The sequence below is a fragment of the Dasypus novemcinctus genome, chromosome X (assembly GCF_030445035.2).
Source record: "Dasypus novemcinctus isolate mDasNov1 chromosome X, mDasNov1.1.hap2, whole genome shotgun sequence".
Taxonomy (NCBI): domain Eukaryota; kingdom Metazoa; phylum Chordata; class Mammalia; order Cingulata; family Dasypodidae; genus Dasypus; species Dasypus novemcinctus.
Genome location: NC_080704.1, coordinates 135466060 through 135482781, shown reverse-complemented (window position 1 = coordinate 135482781; position 16722 = coordinate 135466060). Strand labels below are relative to the sequence as shown.

The 16722-nt window shown below is 38.0% G+C and overlaps 1 protein-coding gene across 25 annotated transcripts in view; it reads right to left on the bottom strand.

Moving 5' to 3' along the window:
• Positions 1-16722, bottom strand: part of GRIA3 (glutamate ionotropic receptor AMPA type subunit 3) — a 375939-nt gene that overhangs the window by 181757 nt on the left and 177460 nt on the right. For all 25 annotated transcript variants that reach the window (XR_011647907.1, XR_011647905.1, XR_011647906.1 and 22 more), the window contains one exon: positions 15940-16127. Coding sequence is in view for 20 of the 25 variants with exons in the window: in XM_071213071.1 (XP_071069172.1) it covers positions 15940-16127 (188 nt within the window). In the remaining 5 variants the exon portion in view is untranslated. The remainder of the gene's footprint in view (positions 1-15939; positions 16128-16722) is intronic.

Sequence of the window (16722 nt, the reverse complement as noted above, 5' to 3'; positions counted from 1 at the left end):
GATCTGTGTTCCCCTCTATCACTGCACTTATCACACTAGATCATGATCATCTGTTACTTGGCTGCTCTCTTACTAACCACAAGCTCATTGAGGGCTGGAGCCATGATTATCTTGTTTTTCACTTTTTATTTAAACTTTTTAACTTGTTCTTATTGAGGACTATAGACAGGCAGCATGAATAGGGGTGTCATCTTGTTTTCAAGGAGGACTTGACATCATCTCCTTACATTTCAGCAGATCTACTGGAAAGGATTGTGCATAAGAGGCTTTTGTTTCCTTTTTCATGCAGTTAAGAAGGTATATAGTTTTATAAAGTCATTCACTTATTTCTCCCACTTCAAATATTATTCCTATTTACATAGATTCTATGAACAGGACACTTGAGTAATGGGCCCATTTCAGTTTCCAGAAAGAACCAAGTCTGAGATAGTCCTCTTTATGCAGAGTCTTTGTTAGATATGTTGGGTTCTGTTGTAATGAGGTTGCACATAGAACCATCCCATCTTATTCTTGAGTAAAGGGAAATTCATCTCCATCTGACAACATTTCACCTAAACTCTGAGCAAAGCAAATAATATGGAACTAATGAAAACACTTTGCAAACTGAACACCTTCTTTACATTTGGAAAAATCATACCTTTTCCTAGTGGCTCATAAATCCTCCAATACCTGGACAATTATTAACATTGCTCTTTTTCTTTAAAAAGAAAACCACATGATTTAATGGCAGGAGATTTTCATGCATGCATCCTTGACATGGGTTAAGAAATTTAGAGTGTGAGTTGCAAGTTACTGAGTGGTAAGGACAATGAAAGAAAGTGGCTAGGATTTCACATGCCTTGTCCTTGTGGGGCTCCAGATCAAAGTTGTTGTTTAGTGACCAGGGTTTTGTAGTGTAGGCTGCAGTGTCGCTGGAGAAGTATGACATTGGGAACTTTTCTGAAATAAAAACTGTCCTATTGGGAGTGGATATGGCTCAAGGGGTTGAGCACCTGCTCCCCACATGGGAGTTCCCAGGTTTGGTTCCCAGTGCCTCCTGAGGTCAAGGGGACAAGCAACAGGCAACACGAAACAAGAGAACCAACTTAGGGGAGCCCTTGTGGCTCAGTGGTTGAGTGCCAGCTTCCCATATAGAAGGTCCTGGGTTCAATACTTGGCCCCAATACCTCAAAAACAAAACAAAAAACCCCTGCCCTATTATTATTACTTAGTTCCAACATTATGCACTCAGTGAGAACTTTATCTTTAACAAGTTGGGCATGAGTAGTAGCCCATAACTCTTCTGGAGAAAGAGATGAACAATATTCCCCCTCTCTGATGAAAGCAAGGGCATAAAGATTCAGGCATGTGCCTGCTGTCACCTGTTATAGATGTGGCTAATATAGGAGAGCTGTTTTATTCAGAGATGCACTTTTCTGCCACTTTTTGCAAATCTGAGAGGCTTGGTGGCGGTTGCCATGGATACCAAATGGTGAAAGGGTTTGGGTCAGAATTTGAAGGATTGTACTGTGCTTGAGTGGGTGAGACTGAAATTAAGTTAATGCTTATAAAAATAAGGCATGTTTCTTTCTTCTGCACTTTTGCAAAATTGGCAACAAAGTAGTCTGTCAAGCAGCAATTGATTTTATATTGGCCATGGAAGAGAGAGGAGGAGCAATTTATTGAGTAGGAGGTTCTCAAGTTAAGCACAGGCAGTAGTTTAAAATAGGTCAAGAGAAGTGAAAAGGGCTCTCAGAGATGTTGAAGAGAAAGGAATGGTGTAAGGCAGTTAAGAGTGTTCATTAAGAAACTTTCTATAGAACCCTCTTTTACTGCTTTGTCCATTATTTCAATGTCCCTGGATCTTCATCTCTTAGTCCAAGACAGCATTACTGATGTCCTATTCCATTTTAGTTCTTCCCTCTTATTTGCCTCTGCAAATGTGTGTATTTCAGATAAGATAATTTTACGGTTTTGATTTACAAATGTGTTCTCACCAATTATCCCTTTTCTGTGTCTCCATTCCTAAGATTGGCAAGCATATTTTATATCAATGTTGAAATCTGAGAGGGACCCTACCTTTCCTTCATGATAATCCAGTTGTACATAGAACTAGGACTGCTGTGTTTTGAACAATTAAGGCATGAAAACAATTTGTTAGACCACTTAAGTTTGAATACAATATGCTGTTTTTGATCACTATTGGTGGCCAGAGCACTTTGGTCTACAAAATCTTAATCAAAGCATTCTTTTGGTGGCACTCACAAATTGAAACCTTTAAGATGATCATAGTAAAATAATATCATGATGTTATAGACAAACATGAAAGCTCCAAATGTCTAGAGAGCATGTTCTAACCACTTACTAGATATAGGTGTTTCACTCATCTTTTCTGCCAGGGCAGTCTCCTATACTTGAGACCTGCCTCAGGTGAGAGAAGGAGCTTACACGCATTTTGAATTTTCAGGCTCAGTGACCACATGTTCTTTTCTTTATTCATTTTCTCCCCTTAAGAAATGAGTTACAGTGACCCTAATTATAACGTTTGGTATTTGTAGAATTGCCCTTTTTGAGGATTTTAGAATACCTTTGAGAACTTGTCTGATTCACCCTAATAATATCCTGGTAAGGCAGGGAAGGGTTTTTATATTTTATAGCTGAAATTGCTAAGACAATGAAAAGTGAGGTATCTGTGCAAGGTCATACAGAGATCTTGAGACAGAACTCATCCAGATTTCTTGTCTTTGTGCAAGTGCTGGATTACTTCTGAATATATTTGGTAAATTGCTGTTTTATGGGAGGAGTTGTTGTTGTTGGTGTGTGTGTATTTGGTTATCAGTTTGGTGTCTATATATATTTTTTAAAGTTTGGAAACAGAATAGTGGTGTCTGGCTACTAAGTTCTTCCACTTAGCTCCACCCCTAGTGACAAGACACTGATTGCTACCAATCTCCTCAAGTAATGACCCTGGCCCATTGAATGGTGTCCCTCACCTGTTAATTTGTCATAATCTTTGGTCATAAAAAGTTTGATCCTGTCAAATCTGGTTAAGTTGCAACAATGACACCAACCTAGTCCAGGGTACTTTCTTAACTCAGTCACATCAAAGTCCAAACCTTGGCAAGGATCAATCAATGGTTTTTGCCCTTCAGTGTTAGCTCAGTAAAGAACTTGACTCTACATATTTTACTTTAGTTTTTTATTTTGCATTTGCTTGGTACCTCTTTATAGAGAAACCAGAGGTCTAGATTATTTTAAAAATAAGGCTCCTGTGGTAATGTGAGCTTGAACAATAACTAGCTTTTTTGTTGCTGTTTTAAACTGTGGTTCTTGCAGACCTTATAAAACTGTTTGTTATAGCATCTGTTAGAATCTAGGGCAGGACTCCTGTAATCATGCAGCCGTGTGATGAACCTTCTAATTGCTACATTTTTGTTGCTCTTAATCTGGGGAAATTTTGTAATAAAGCTGGATGATGATTTTTAAAAAATCACTAATGTTTTCAAGCCAGTAATTCTAATTAATAGGACTTCATCAATCCCCCAGTGCCTGCAAAGGTTTAACCAGCATGCTCACAGTATAAGCCATACAAAGGAACAGATGTCAGGGTGTTTTCCCACAATGTCAACTGAGAATGTACTCATTCCCTGTGAAGGGATAATTTTAAATATATATAAAGATTTCTTTCTTTTAAAAAAAAGAATGGTCCTGAGGTCTCACCTGATATAAATGTTGGGATTAACACAAAACAAAGGGAATATTTGCATTAGTTTTGTTATTCCATTTGAATTGGCTCATATTTTCAAAAATTTGGGATGAGTTATCACCAGCTGGATTCCTAAAACACTGGTGTTAATTGAATGTAAAGAAGGACTTTTGATCTGATAAATTTTTACTACAATTCAGTATATGTTGCTATGTGCAAAGGAAATCTGAGCAGGAGTATAACAGTGGATATGGATGAAATGGAGAACTTAAGATTGGCTTGTGATAGGCTTGTTAATCAGAGCCTAACTATCAGAAGCCCTTAATTAGCAGGAATTTTCCCCAGGCATTTTCCAGATATTATAAGGGCTGATTCAATATTTATATACACATGTGTCAAGGCTTTGATCAACCTGAAACTCTGATTAATGAGGACAATTGTTGCTCAGTGCTCTAAGGACATAAGTAAATAACTATTTTCCAGGCTGTATCCTGGACTTAGAGCATATTATCTCGATCTCTCCCATCATCTCTGTCTCCAGCTCACTTATGTTGAGGCTTACACAATTTTCAGTGAGTAAAGAAATATTCAATGATGGTTCTTAGTCTGGAAATCTAAGAAAGCAAGAAAGGTAACTCACATTTTTATATACTTACCATGTTATGCTTTCTAGAATTATTGCATTTCCTTAGCTCCGCTACTAGAATGTAAGTTTCTTGAGCAGAGAAGCCATGATATCCTTTTCTTCCCACCACATCTAGCACTAGGTAGAGCAAAATGGGTCATAACCTTTGGTCATAGAGAGTTTGATCTTGTTAAATCTGGACTGAAGAAAAGTTGCCCCCACAAGGATGGGATGAATTTGACTGGAAAGACAGGTGGTGGAGTTGTAACAATTGCATCAAACTAGTCCAGGGCACTTTCCTCCACTTAGTCTCATCAAAGTCCAAACCTTGGCATGAATTAATCAATGACTTTTGCCCTTTAGTGTTAGCTCAGTAAAGAATTTGAGTCTACATATTCTATTTTAGCTTTTGTTAGTTTGCATTTGCTTGGTTCTTCTTTGTAGGCAGACCAGAGGTCAAAATTATTTAAAAAATTAGTCACTTTTTCTTGTGGCAGAACTGTCATTTTCTCCACCACTGCCTTTCCTCTCATCCCTCTTCCTGCACGCTGTGTGCTCTGGTCTGAGAAGCCCAGTTTATTTGTTTTTTAAGGGTAGAATTGTGTCCCCCCCAAAAGATATGTTCAGGTTCTAACCTCTAGTCTTGTGATCCTTCGTACTTGGAAATAGGATCTTTAAAGATATTACTAGTTAGGATGAGGCCAATGGACACTAATCCAATATGACTAGGGCCCTCATAAGAAGAGGAAATTTGCACACACAGAGAGAGAGAACACAGCCATATGAGGGAGGCAGAGACTGAGTTATGTCACAAGCCAAAGCACATCATGAATCCATGACCCACAAGCCACTACCATAACCTTGCAGACTTCAGAGGAAGCAGGGTCTTGCTAACACATTAGTTCAGACTTCTGGCCTCCAGAACTGTGAGACAATCAAATTCTGTTGCTTGAAGTCACCTAATTTTGGGACTTTTGTTATGAAAGCCCTAGGAAACTAAGATAGTGTCCCTCTGCTATTTATGCCTGAGGCCCAATCCAATCTGATGCTTAACCTTTCAAAAAATTCTCAAGATACAAAAAAAAAATGTCTTTGTGTTTCCGTGTTTGTGGTACCAGGAGCTCTCTAAAGCATGGAGCTTAAGGCAGGGGCTCCTCTCACCTGTATCAAAAGGTGATCCTGTGTGGGAGGGAGGAACATGTCCCTTGGAACACTGCTGCTCAGATTTAGGAGCTCAAAAAAGCTAGACACCCACTCCAAATACTTAACTTCTGGATGTTTATGCTTTCCCAGAACCAGACTTATTTTATGCTTGGTTTTGTGGGAGGAGTTATTGAAAGAATGGAGAGCTCTATCTATTAGACTTTGCCACTCACATTCAGATCCCCACTTGCATGAGAAGATGGAAATGGGCAACATTTATGCAAGTTTGGTAGAACAATGAGGTTGTGATTCTTTACCTGAAGAGAAATACACAAAAATGGGAATGCTAGTTTTATATACTTACCACTCTGAGAAGTGCTCCTCATAATTTACTCCTATTCTTGTGGGGCCCACTCCATAGTTAGATTATTTTGGCACTGTGAGTAAATGAACCTCTTTGTTATAAATGAGCTTTTCACCCACAGGTAGGTATAAGGGGCATATTTTCAATTCCATGTGTTAATGGAATATGGCTTCTCATCAAGTGAGGAAAATATCTGTGAAATGATTGTTTCATAAACAAAGTTGCCCCAGGCCTCATCAGGATGCTTATCTCTTACAACTTCTGACTGAATCTACTCCCATAGAAAAACTCAGTCAGATACAGGTCAAATAGTTGAAAAACGCAGTCAGATACAAGGTCGATTAGTGCGCTGACTAACAACATGAAATGTGGAATCATTAGATTCCCTGGTTTCAAATTCTGGCTGAACCAATAATTAGCTGCATGATGTTCTCCAAGTCTCAATTTCCTCATCTGTAAAATAGGAAGACTATTCCCATTTACCTTATAGTTTTATGTGAGGATCAACTCACATGAGATATATAAATACACACATATATATACACATGTATACTTAAAACAGCATTTGAAACATAGTAGGCACTTAAAACATATTCATTAAAAAATGTCCAGTTAGCATATGTGGCTCAAGGTTTTAGTGCCTGTGATAGGTTGAATTATGTACTCCAAAAAGAAACATGCACTTAAACCATTCTTGTGGATGGGAACCCATTGTCAATAGGGCCTTTTGATGATGCTGTTTTTAATTAAGGTGTGGCCCACTGAATGTATTTGGGTCTTAATCCTATTACTGGAGGCTTTATGAAGAGAAAGCCACATAAAGGAGGACTAGAAGCTGAAAGTCAATGAAATCAGGAAGAGAAAGAAGATATCACCATGTACACTGCCACATGACAGAAAAATCAAGGACCAAGGATTGCCAAAAGCCAGCCCCAGAATGCCACAGTATTCAGGGAGAAAGCATCATTTCGTTAATACCTCAAATTTGGACTTCTAGTCTCAAAACTGTGAGCCAATAAATTTCCACTGTTTAAGCCAACCCACTTTGTAGTATTTGTGATAGCAGCTGGGAAACTAAGACAGTGCTATAAATTATTTTAAGTGATACTGAAAAATCTGGTTAATCCTCAGGTAGTCTTTGACCTATCATTTAACATGTGTTTCCCAGTGCTATGTTGGAGAAAAAACAGATAGGTCTTTTAACATCCTGAACTCATATTAGTGAGATCAGAGCATACCTCGAATCTCAAACTTTACCCTCATGACTTGAACTTAGATTGAACTGATATCTTGGAAGAGACGCAGGGACTCTTCTTAAGCAATTGTCCTTAACTTCTTTTCAGAAGCACAAAGACTTACCACTTGTATTAGTCAGTCAAAGGGGTGTTCATGCAAAATACCAGAAATTGGTTGGTTTTTATAAAGGGTACTTATTTGGGTAGGAGCTTACAGATACCAGACCATAAAGCATAAGTTACTTCCGTCACCAAACTCTATTTTCACATGTTGGAGCAAGATGGCTGCCAACTGCAAGGGTTCAGGATTCCCGGGTTCCTCTCTTCCAGGGTCTTGCTTCTCTCTGGGTTCATGGTTTCTCTCTTCCCAGGGCTTGCTTCTTCCTGGGCTCAGGGTTTCTTTCTTCCTAGGGCTTGCTTCTGTTTCCTCTGTGTGCTTACTTCCTGGGGCTCAGCATCAAACTCCAACATCAAAACTCCAACATTGAAAACCCTCAGCTCTGTCCTTTGACATGCCTTTTCTCTGTGCCCAAATGATGTGGCCCGATCAAAGCCCTAATCATAACTTAATCATGCCCAGGTACAGACCAGATTACAAACACAATCCAATATCTGTTTCTGGAATTCATAACCATATCAAACTGTTACACCACCCATGAGAAAATAGCTATGGTTATCAGTTACAGAGCACCTACTATGTGTCTAGCACTGGGCTAGGTGCTTTCTACATATTAATTTATCCTGACAACGTTCAAGAAAAGAAGTTAGTGGGAAAGATTTTTAAAGTGAGAAAATTGAGCCTCAAAGAAATTAAGTCACTTTCCCCAATGCCATACAACAGAGCAGTGATGGTGCTGGAATTAAAAGTCATGCCTATTTAACTCCAAAGCTTACGTTATTCCAACTAGTCCATAAATGAAATATTCCAAAAAGAAAGGATGCTAAACTAAGCATGAACTGGTAAGTCAGCCAAATGTTTTAGAAGGAACACTGAGAGTGAGAGTTAGAACAAAGGGGAGAGTAAATGGACAGTACCACTATCTGCTGAGTGAGGCATGCAGTAGGGAGCAGGAACAAAGCTTTGAAACAGGAGGCGGACTTGGCCCAGTGGTTAGGGCATCCATCTACCACACGGGAGGTCTGCTGTTCAAACCCCGGGCCTCCTGGACCTGTGTGGAGCTGGCCCATGCACAGTGCTGATGCGTGTAAGGAATGCCCTGCCACGCAGGGGTGTCACCCGTGTAGGAAAGCCCCACGCACAAGGAGTGCGCCCCATAAGGAGAGCCGCCCAGCACGAAAGAAAGTGTGCAGCCTGCCTAAGAATGGCACCTCCCACATGGAGAAATGACACAACAAGATAACGCAGCAAAAAGAAACACAGATTCCCGTGCCGCTGACAACAACAGAAGTGGACAAAGAAGACGCAGCAAATAGACACAGAGAACAGACAATCAGGGAGAGGGGAGGGGAAATAAATAAATAAATAAATCTTAAAAAAAAAAAGCTTTGAAACATTTTTGCTTCACCTATCCCAGATCTAGCTGTTAGAAACAGTGATCACGTGGCTGCAATTGCTATACATATTTTGGAGTGAGCACTATCTCCTTTGTGCTGGAGCCTAATGCTTTAGAAGGGCCCCCAATATTGTTAATCTTCCTTAACTTGTTATCTTTTAAAAACCTGATTTACTAACTTGGGTGTTTCATCTCTTAAAACTACTGTCTTTAGAGGGACAGTCAGAGTTCCTCAAATGAAAGGAACTTCAGGAACTGAACTACTTCAATCAACTCTATTCTTAAGAAGCACTACTTTCATATTAGCCATGATGAGGTGATTTTAGCCTGGAAAATCTCCAGGGTACATCATATATTCTATAATTTCATTGGGTAGAACATTGAAACATATTGGTTGGAGCCCATTAAATTAGCATATGCTATGAATCAGCAGGGGGATTTACCTTCAAATTACTGGTGAAAAAAATAGCAATATGGTAAAGACTTAAGGGAGGATGTTTAAACCTCTTTAAGGGAGAAAGCCTTTGATATCCAATGCATAGGCAAATTAGGAAACACCCTTATCTATTAATTAAAATAAGTTTTCTATAAGAATCTTTATTTGGCAACAAAGGATTAAGTCAGACTATTTGTACATCCTTGAAAACAATCTTTAAAATATTCTAGATCTGACTTTTCACTAATTCATAGCTCTCTCACCTTTATATAGTCTGAACTGGTGAGATTTTACTTTTTTCCAGTTTCTTCTCTCTTTTACAATGAGTTCTTTCTAAGGCTGACTTACTCTCTAATCTAGTTAAGCTCATTTGCTCTGGTACTGTCCTTAGGCATGCAAAACAGTTGGTCAGTGCCCTCTTTATGATAACTCTTAATACTTGAGGATGGTGATTAAACTGCCTCTTGGCTCTCTTTCACCAGGCTAACAACCTCAACTCATTTAGCCTTTCCTCATAGGTCCTATTTTATAATGCTTTAATCTTTTCTTTGCTGCTCTTCTCTGGATCATTTCCAATTGCTCTGCAACTGTTTTAAGATGTAAACTGATAAATAGGCCTAATCTAGGGCCTGGTGTTGACTAAGTATTTATTTAATGAGTGAATTAGAAATTAAGTGAGGGTGGTGCAATATAGGGGAAAGAACATTGAACTAAGATCCAAGTTTTATCCTGGTTCTGCCATTTATTGCGATTAAGCAGAAATTCACCTCTGGATAAGTCATCTAAATTTCTCTGAGCCTCAATTTCATCATCTATAAATTTTGGATAAACACATCTGCCTTGCCTGCCTCCCCTAGTAAGGCTTAAATGAGATAATCTATGTGAAAATACTGTAGTGGTAGCATCAAAGGTTAGTAGCAGTGCTTAAATATGTGATCATTAATTGTACCAAATGTACCACACTAATGAAGGATGTTATTAATGTGGGAATGTGTGGGAGGGGGAGAAGTGGGACATATAGGAATCCCCTATATTTTTTATGTAAAATTTATGTAATCTAAAGCTTATTTAAAAATTAAAATTTAAAATTTAAGAAAACACTATACAGACACTATGTGTCCAATGCCTTTCTAATGTTTTTCAAATATTAACTCATTAAGGAACAGTTATTGGTCCAACAATGAACACTTGATACTAATGACTATGCTTGTGAGCCTGTGCGCCTGAATGAGAACTAAGCCTAGAGCTTCAGGGTGCCTAAGAGTTATCAACTGAGAACCTCCGTGTTGCTCAAATGTGGCCAGTCTTGAAGCCAAACTCAGCATATTAATGCATTGCCTTCCCCCCAGCATGGGACATGACTCCCAGGGATGAGCTTCCCTGGTGCCGAGGGATTACTACCAAGTACCAGCTGTTGATGTAACTAGAAAATGACCTTGAATAAAAGGGTCAATTCAGACCAGCAGAGTATCTCAGCCTATATGTAGTATCAGGAGTTAAAAATGCTTTTTGACCTTGAATAAAAGGGGGAAATTGAAAGGATAAATGTGTTTATATGGCTATGAGTCTCCAAAAAAGAGCCAGGAGGTTATCGGTGGGTGGGGTTGCCCTTATGCACAACTCAGCAGCATCCCAGAGACAGCTAAAGTAGATACAACCCCAGGTACTGGTTCTTCTGAGGGCTACAAAGACCCATAGGTTCTATGGTCATGACAGATGGAGTTCAAAAAAATGCCATGTCAGTTGGTCCTACTTTGGAATTTGTGTTCCTGAGTGTGATGGAGTTGGACTCAGATGTGGTCTTTGTCCACAAGCCTCTCCTGTTACTTTTACCGGAACTGTAGTTGGTTCTGGGGTTTAATATATACCCAGGGGACCTGAATCTCTGGACTGACCATATGATAGCCAGGTCCTGAGCCTCAACAGACTTGCAACTCCTACACTCTGGTTTATTGGACTTACCCCACTCAGCTAACATGGAGGTGAAGAAGGTCAACCACCACACCAGGGAGCCAAGAGTGCCTACAACTGAAAGCAGAAGAATTGTATCCATCTGGAATCCATGCCCATGTGGAATCTAAACCCCTTCTTGATATAGATGTGGAGTAGACAACCATTCCAGGGTCCACAGGATGGAGGAATAGAGTATGGATTAGAGTGGACTTACTGATATTCTATTCTGGAACTATTGTGATTAGTATTTGAAGAAAATGTAGCATTGATGTGGAGAAAGTGGCCATGGTTGCTGCTGAGGGTAGGGAGTGGAAAGAAGAGATGTGATGTGGGGGCATTTTCAGGACTTGGAGTTGTCCTGGGTGTTACTGCAGGGACAGTTACTGGACATTTTATGTCCTCCCATGGCCTCCTGGGTGGACTGGGGGAGAGTGTAAACTCTAATGTGGACCATTGACCATGTGGTGCAGTAGTGCTCAGAGATGTATTCACCAAGTGCAATGAATGTCCCCTGTTGATGGAGGAGGTTGTTGTTATGGGAGGAGTGGGGTGAGGGGCCTGGGGTGTATATGGGGACCTCCTATTTTTTTAATGTAACATTAAAAAAATAAAGACAAAAAATTTTTTAAAAAAGAAACAGTTATTATTGTCATTTACAAAAATGAAATGGAGACACAGAAAGGTTAAATAACTTATCCTAGGTGACATATCTAGTAAGTGAAAGAATCCATTCATACTGTCTCCAGTGGCCATTCTCTGAGCTTCTATGGTATGCTGCCTCTTCAAATAAACCTAAAGGTCCAACATAGCCATATGATTTTATGGGGTTTGATTAAAAAAAAGCTATTGGAATATGCTACTGGGCTGAAGGATCTATTCAATCATGGGTCGATAACTCAATCAAAGGCAACCTTTTCAAAGGTTGTTTAGATTGGTTATTGAATTAGAGAAGCTGTCTACTAGTGAGGACTGCATCGTGAGCATAACATAGTAATAGGAAACGCTATATTGGGTCAGATAAATGGTTCTTTCACACTAGTACACCTAAATCTTCCTATAGAAAGTGCTCCTGATTATCGGATTCAGGATCTAGTTTTTAAATGTTCTCTCTGAGCCCCAACAACTCTTTGTGGTTTCAACTGCCTTGAGCTCTGTCCTTTTCTATGTTATCTCTTATAGCTGTGAGTATTGGATACCTTCCTTATAGTCTGACTGCTAAAGAGAGATATTAAAGACAGATTAGTATGCAAATAAGGCTTTTTCTCTGCTATAGTATGAAGATTTTAAATAGTTTTTAAAAAAGAGTTTTAGAAAGAAATGTTGGGAGACTCTTGAATTACCTTATAAGTGTTTGAACAAAAAAAAATAAGTGTTTGAACATTCCCAGGGAATATTACAGCCTTTATCATGGAAATGAGGAGGTTATGTTATATAAAACTATATCAAAGTCCTGTCTTACAGTTGAAAAGTTGTACCCTATGGAGGTCTTTTCATTAACACCCATTGATAAAGGGTACAGTACAGACTTACTTTATGCCAAAATGTGATCTATAGAAATAGTGTTTTAGTGGTATAGCAGTTTCTTCCACCTCAGATAGTGGCATAAAAGAACATTTTGTGAGAGACCTTGGAAGTTTCCTTCCATGAAAATAACTCAAAGTTAAAAGCACTCTTCGAAGATGAGCACATCTCTTTGGTGAACATGATATTTATTGATTTATAAACTTTACCACTCTAACTAAGATTTGTATAGATTTGAATCATAAGTTTGTAAAAAATAATGGTTAGGAACCAGAGAGAAAAGTGATATCTCAATATTTTAGTATTCAATTTCTTTCTACAATTATTTGATTTAATGAAATATGGTGGAGTTGTTTTTAATTTAAATAGTTGTTTTATGAGAAATCTATATTTATAAAAAGAAGTTATAGCAAATTCATGATATCACCTGAATACCCTTGAGCAGAGAACCACCATCTTAATCATTTGCAGAAAGGTATACTTCAACAATCATATCATGTGGCTGCAGGTACTTCTTTACCTCTTGCTGGAAGCACAGAAAAATCGAAGTGCAACTTGCTGAAATGTGCCTATTCAATATTCATCTAGCCACTCATCTTTCACTCCTTCCATCCTTCCACCCATCCACTCATTGATCCATCCATCCATCTCTATGTTCCAGGTACTGTGTTGTACACTGGAGATATAATAATGAACAAGACAAATATGGTGTCTACCTCATGGAATTTATAGCCTAGTAGAAACTATTTTAATGGTAAGGAAAACAGTTATGAGTTGATAGTTTTGATAGTTTTATGAGAATTTTTGAAAGGAAGAAGAAGAATAAATAAAATAAATTCTTTAGCCTTACGCGGATGCTATTAAAACTTTTCTTTGAACAATGTTCCCTGAAAATTGCGTAGAAAATATTTTGAGGGATACTGTACCTGTGCATATAAGAAAGGAGAATAGAGAAATCAAACATGTAACAAAAGAGCAAAGTTTTAAAATAAAGCTAGTTTAGTTTCCCTGAAAATTTATAGCAATAATGATTATCTTTTACTGTATCATTTTGTCTTTCAAAGTAATTATACTAACTCTGTGAGTTATGTAAAGAAAATTTTATTACCCCCATTATATAGAAGAGAAAACTGAGTCATAGATATTTTAAGTGCCTGAGATTCCACAGCTCTGAATCCATAGATTACAGAGGTCTACCCATTTCTTTTTCTACTCTATCATGCTAAAAAATCCCAGACTTCATTATAAAGTCTTATAAATGAAAAAGATTATACAGAATGTAAGATGTCCAAAAAGCCAAAGCCAGTATACGAAAGAAGGAAAACAAAGTACGACAAGAAGAATGTTCCTCTGCTTGGGACTATTAAATAGGTCACCCACAAAAAGGCTATTTTGGTAAAAAATTTTAGAGGGCACACAGTCCAAGCACCAACATCACTGACCTGATTCTTCACTTTCAAGATCCAAAAAATCAAAGGAAGTTTGTGTGTGTGTGTGTGTGTATGTGTGTGTGTGTTTGAACATTTATACAGCTAAAAAGAATGTTAGTTTGGAAACTTGATTTTAGGCTAGCGCTCTAGATTTCCTGGGGGGTGTGATTCACTAGAGGAGATGATGTTCTTAACAAAGGGACAGCTTTGTAGCTCTGTGACGCAGTGAGCAATTTCTTTTCTTTCCTTTTTTCCTTCTTTCCTCCTTTCTTCCTTCCCTCCCCCCTCACTCCCTGACAGATTGTTAATATTTTATTTGCTATAAAACAGCTCTCCCAGGCAATGGCTGCTCACAATAATTACAATCTCTGAAGCTGTTTTGGCCCCCAGGTACACTGGAATTAAATTAGAATGGAAATATTTCCCTTACAGTTTTGTTTATGGCAGCACAGGCACTTTGTTATTAACTGGCAAATTGAGACTATTAAGGACAATAATAAACTTTCACCACATTTCAGTTTGACTTTTTTCTCCAAAAAGGTATCCATCTAGCTTAAGATGAAAATTTCTTGTAATATGTTTTAGTCTTAAATTTAAATATCTGAGCTTAAGAATGAATACATTTTACTATTAATCATGTTTTTCTCCTTTATTCTTTTTCACTTTGTTCATAGTTTAAAACCATGAATATTTATTACTTTTAAAATATTCTTAAATTACATACACACCTTCTCTCTCCCCTTCTCTCTCTTTCTCTCCTTTCTCTCTTTATCATCTATTTATTATCTATCTATCTCTGTCATCATCTATCCATCTATCTATCATCTACCTATATCTCTCTTTGGAAACACAAGGGTATTCTGCAGAAGTATCTATGAATTCAAACCTAGTAAATACTTTCCTAACATTCTTCCCATGCATATACATCAGGAATGGGTTCATCAGTGGAGAATGAGGAATCCTCATGCATTTTTGGTGGAAAGATAAAATTGTGCAGCAGCTGTGAAAATCATTTTGTCACTTCCTCAGAAAATTGCAGATAATTACCAGATGACCTGGCAATCCCACTTCTAGATATATATCTAAAAGAATTGAAAGCAGGCGCTTGGGCCGATGTACAGCAATGGTCATAGCAACAATACCCAGAGGTGGAAGCAACCTAAGTGTCCATCAATGGGTGACTAGATAAACAAAATGTGGTAAATACAAACAATGGAATGATATTCAGCCATAAAAAATGAAACAAAGTTATGATTCATGCTACGATATGGATGAACCTTGAAGACACTATGTTGAGTGAAATAAACCAGACACAAAAAGACCAATAATATAAAATTTCACTTACATGAAATAATTAAAACATGCAAATATATAGTCAGAAATTAGAATACAGGTTACCAGGAGCAGGGGTGGGTGGGGGTAAGAAATGGGAAGTTAATGCTTAATGGATAGAATTTCTGGTTGGGATGATGGAAAGATTTTGTTAATGGATGATGCTGACAGTAGCACAACATTGTGAATGTATTTTAACCACACTGAATCATATACTTGAATGTGGTTAAAATGGGAAGTTTTATTTTGTACATGTTACCACAATTTAAAAAGAGAATGGGTTGTGTTATTTTGAAAGGTCTAGGAATAGTGCATATTTCAGCAATCAGACCCTGTCTTTCTACCCTGCCTTTTCTGTTCCCTGCTGAGAGGAAGATATGAGAAAAGAAAAGGATTACTTTGAAATAGTTAGCTATCTATGAAACAGAAGTGAGGGGTGTGTTTATCTGATAGGTGACATTAAATTGCAGAGACTTCCAGATTAATCGTAGTGCACAATTTTCAGCAGCTTAGATTTTCCTTTCTTTTTTTTTTTTCCTGCAGCCATTTGGGGGTCGGGTGGGGTGAAGACTAGCAAGACTGTCAAAACCTGTTGGCACATTTAGTCTTTTGGCTACTTAATTTTCTTAGCAGATATGGGAACTGCCTCAGGTTGATGATTTAACATTTTGGCAGGGGGTTAGAAGAAATCTCAGAGTTACCTGTTCCAAAATTGTGTTAATCCTTTCAACTTCGCAGTCAATCAAGTACCGTTTTTCCTGCCTCCTGTCCATTTCTTCAATGATACGCCTGAATTCTTGGACATCCTTTATGTTTCCCACAGACCTTGCTGTCACTTGCCAGTTGTTTTGTACTGCTGCTTCCATAATCGCTTGGAGGATGGAAAATCCTGAATGAAGGAAAAATAGCTACAATTATTATTTTTTTTCCTTTTTGAAAACTTTCTGTAGGTGTTGGAGGTTCTCCTGGATTTTTATTCACAGTCCATTAGGTTCCTCAGTAAATTACCCATTGTGAAGAGCAAGCTTATCCATAACCTCAGATGTGAACCTTCTTAACATTTGGCACCTCTAGCTCATTTTAAAGGAAAGAAAATTCTACAACTTGTGGGCACCAGGCCAGGTGTTTATCAGGCCTCTACCTAAGTCCCAGCTAAATTATAGTACCTAATTGTTTTTATTGACATGTATTACCAAAATATCTATGGAAGGAAAGCCAAAATATTTTTCCTTATATCTGTCCATGGTCTTTCCTTTTGCAATTGAAGCTCGTTTCTTTCACTTCCACATAAACATTCCTCAAAATTAGAAATAACTTTAATAGTGTTATAACCTAATTATTATATTCCTGGCCCTTACATGAATAGAAAAACCAACAAAAAACAGTCTATGACAAATATATCATATTTCCCCCTCGATTCAAAGATTATGAAAAATTCTGTCATTAAAGTCTTCCTGAGTTATTCTCTTTTCTCAATTAAATTT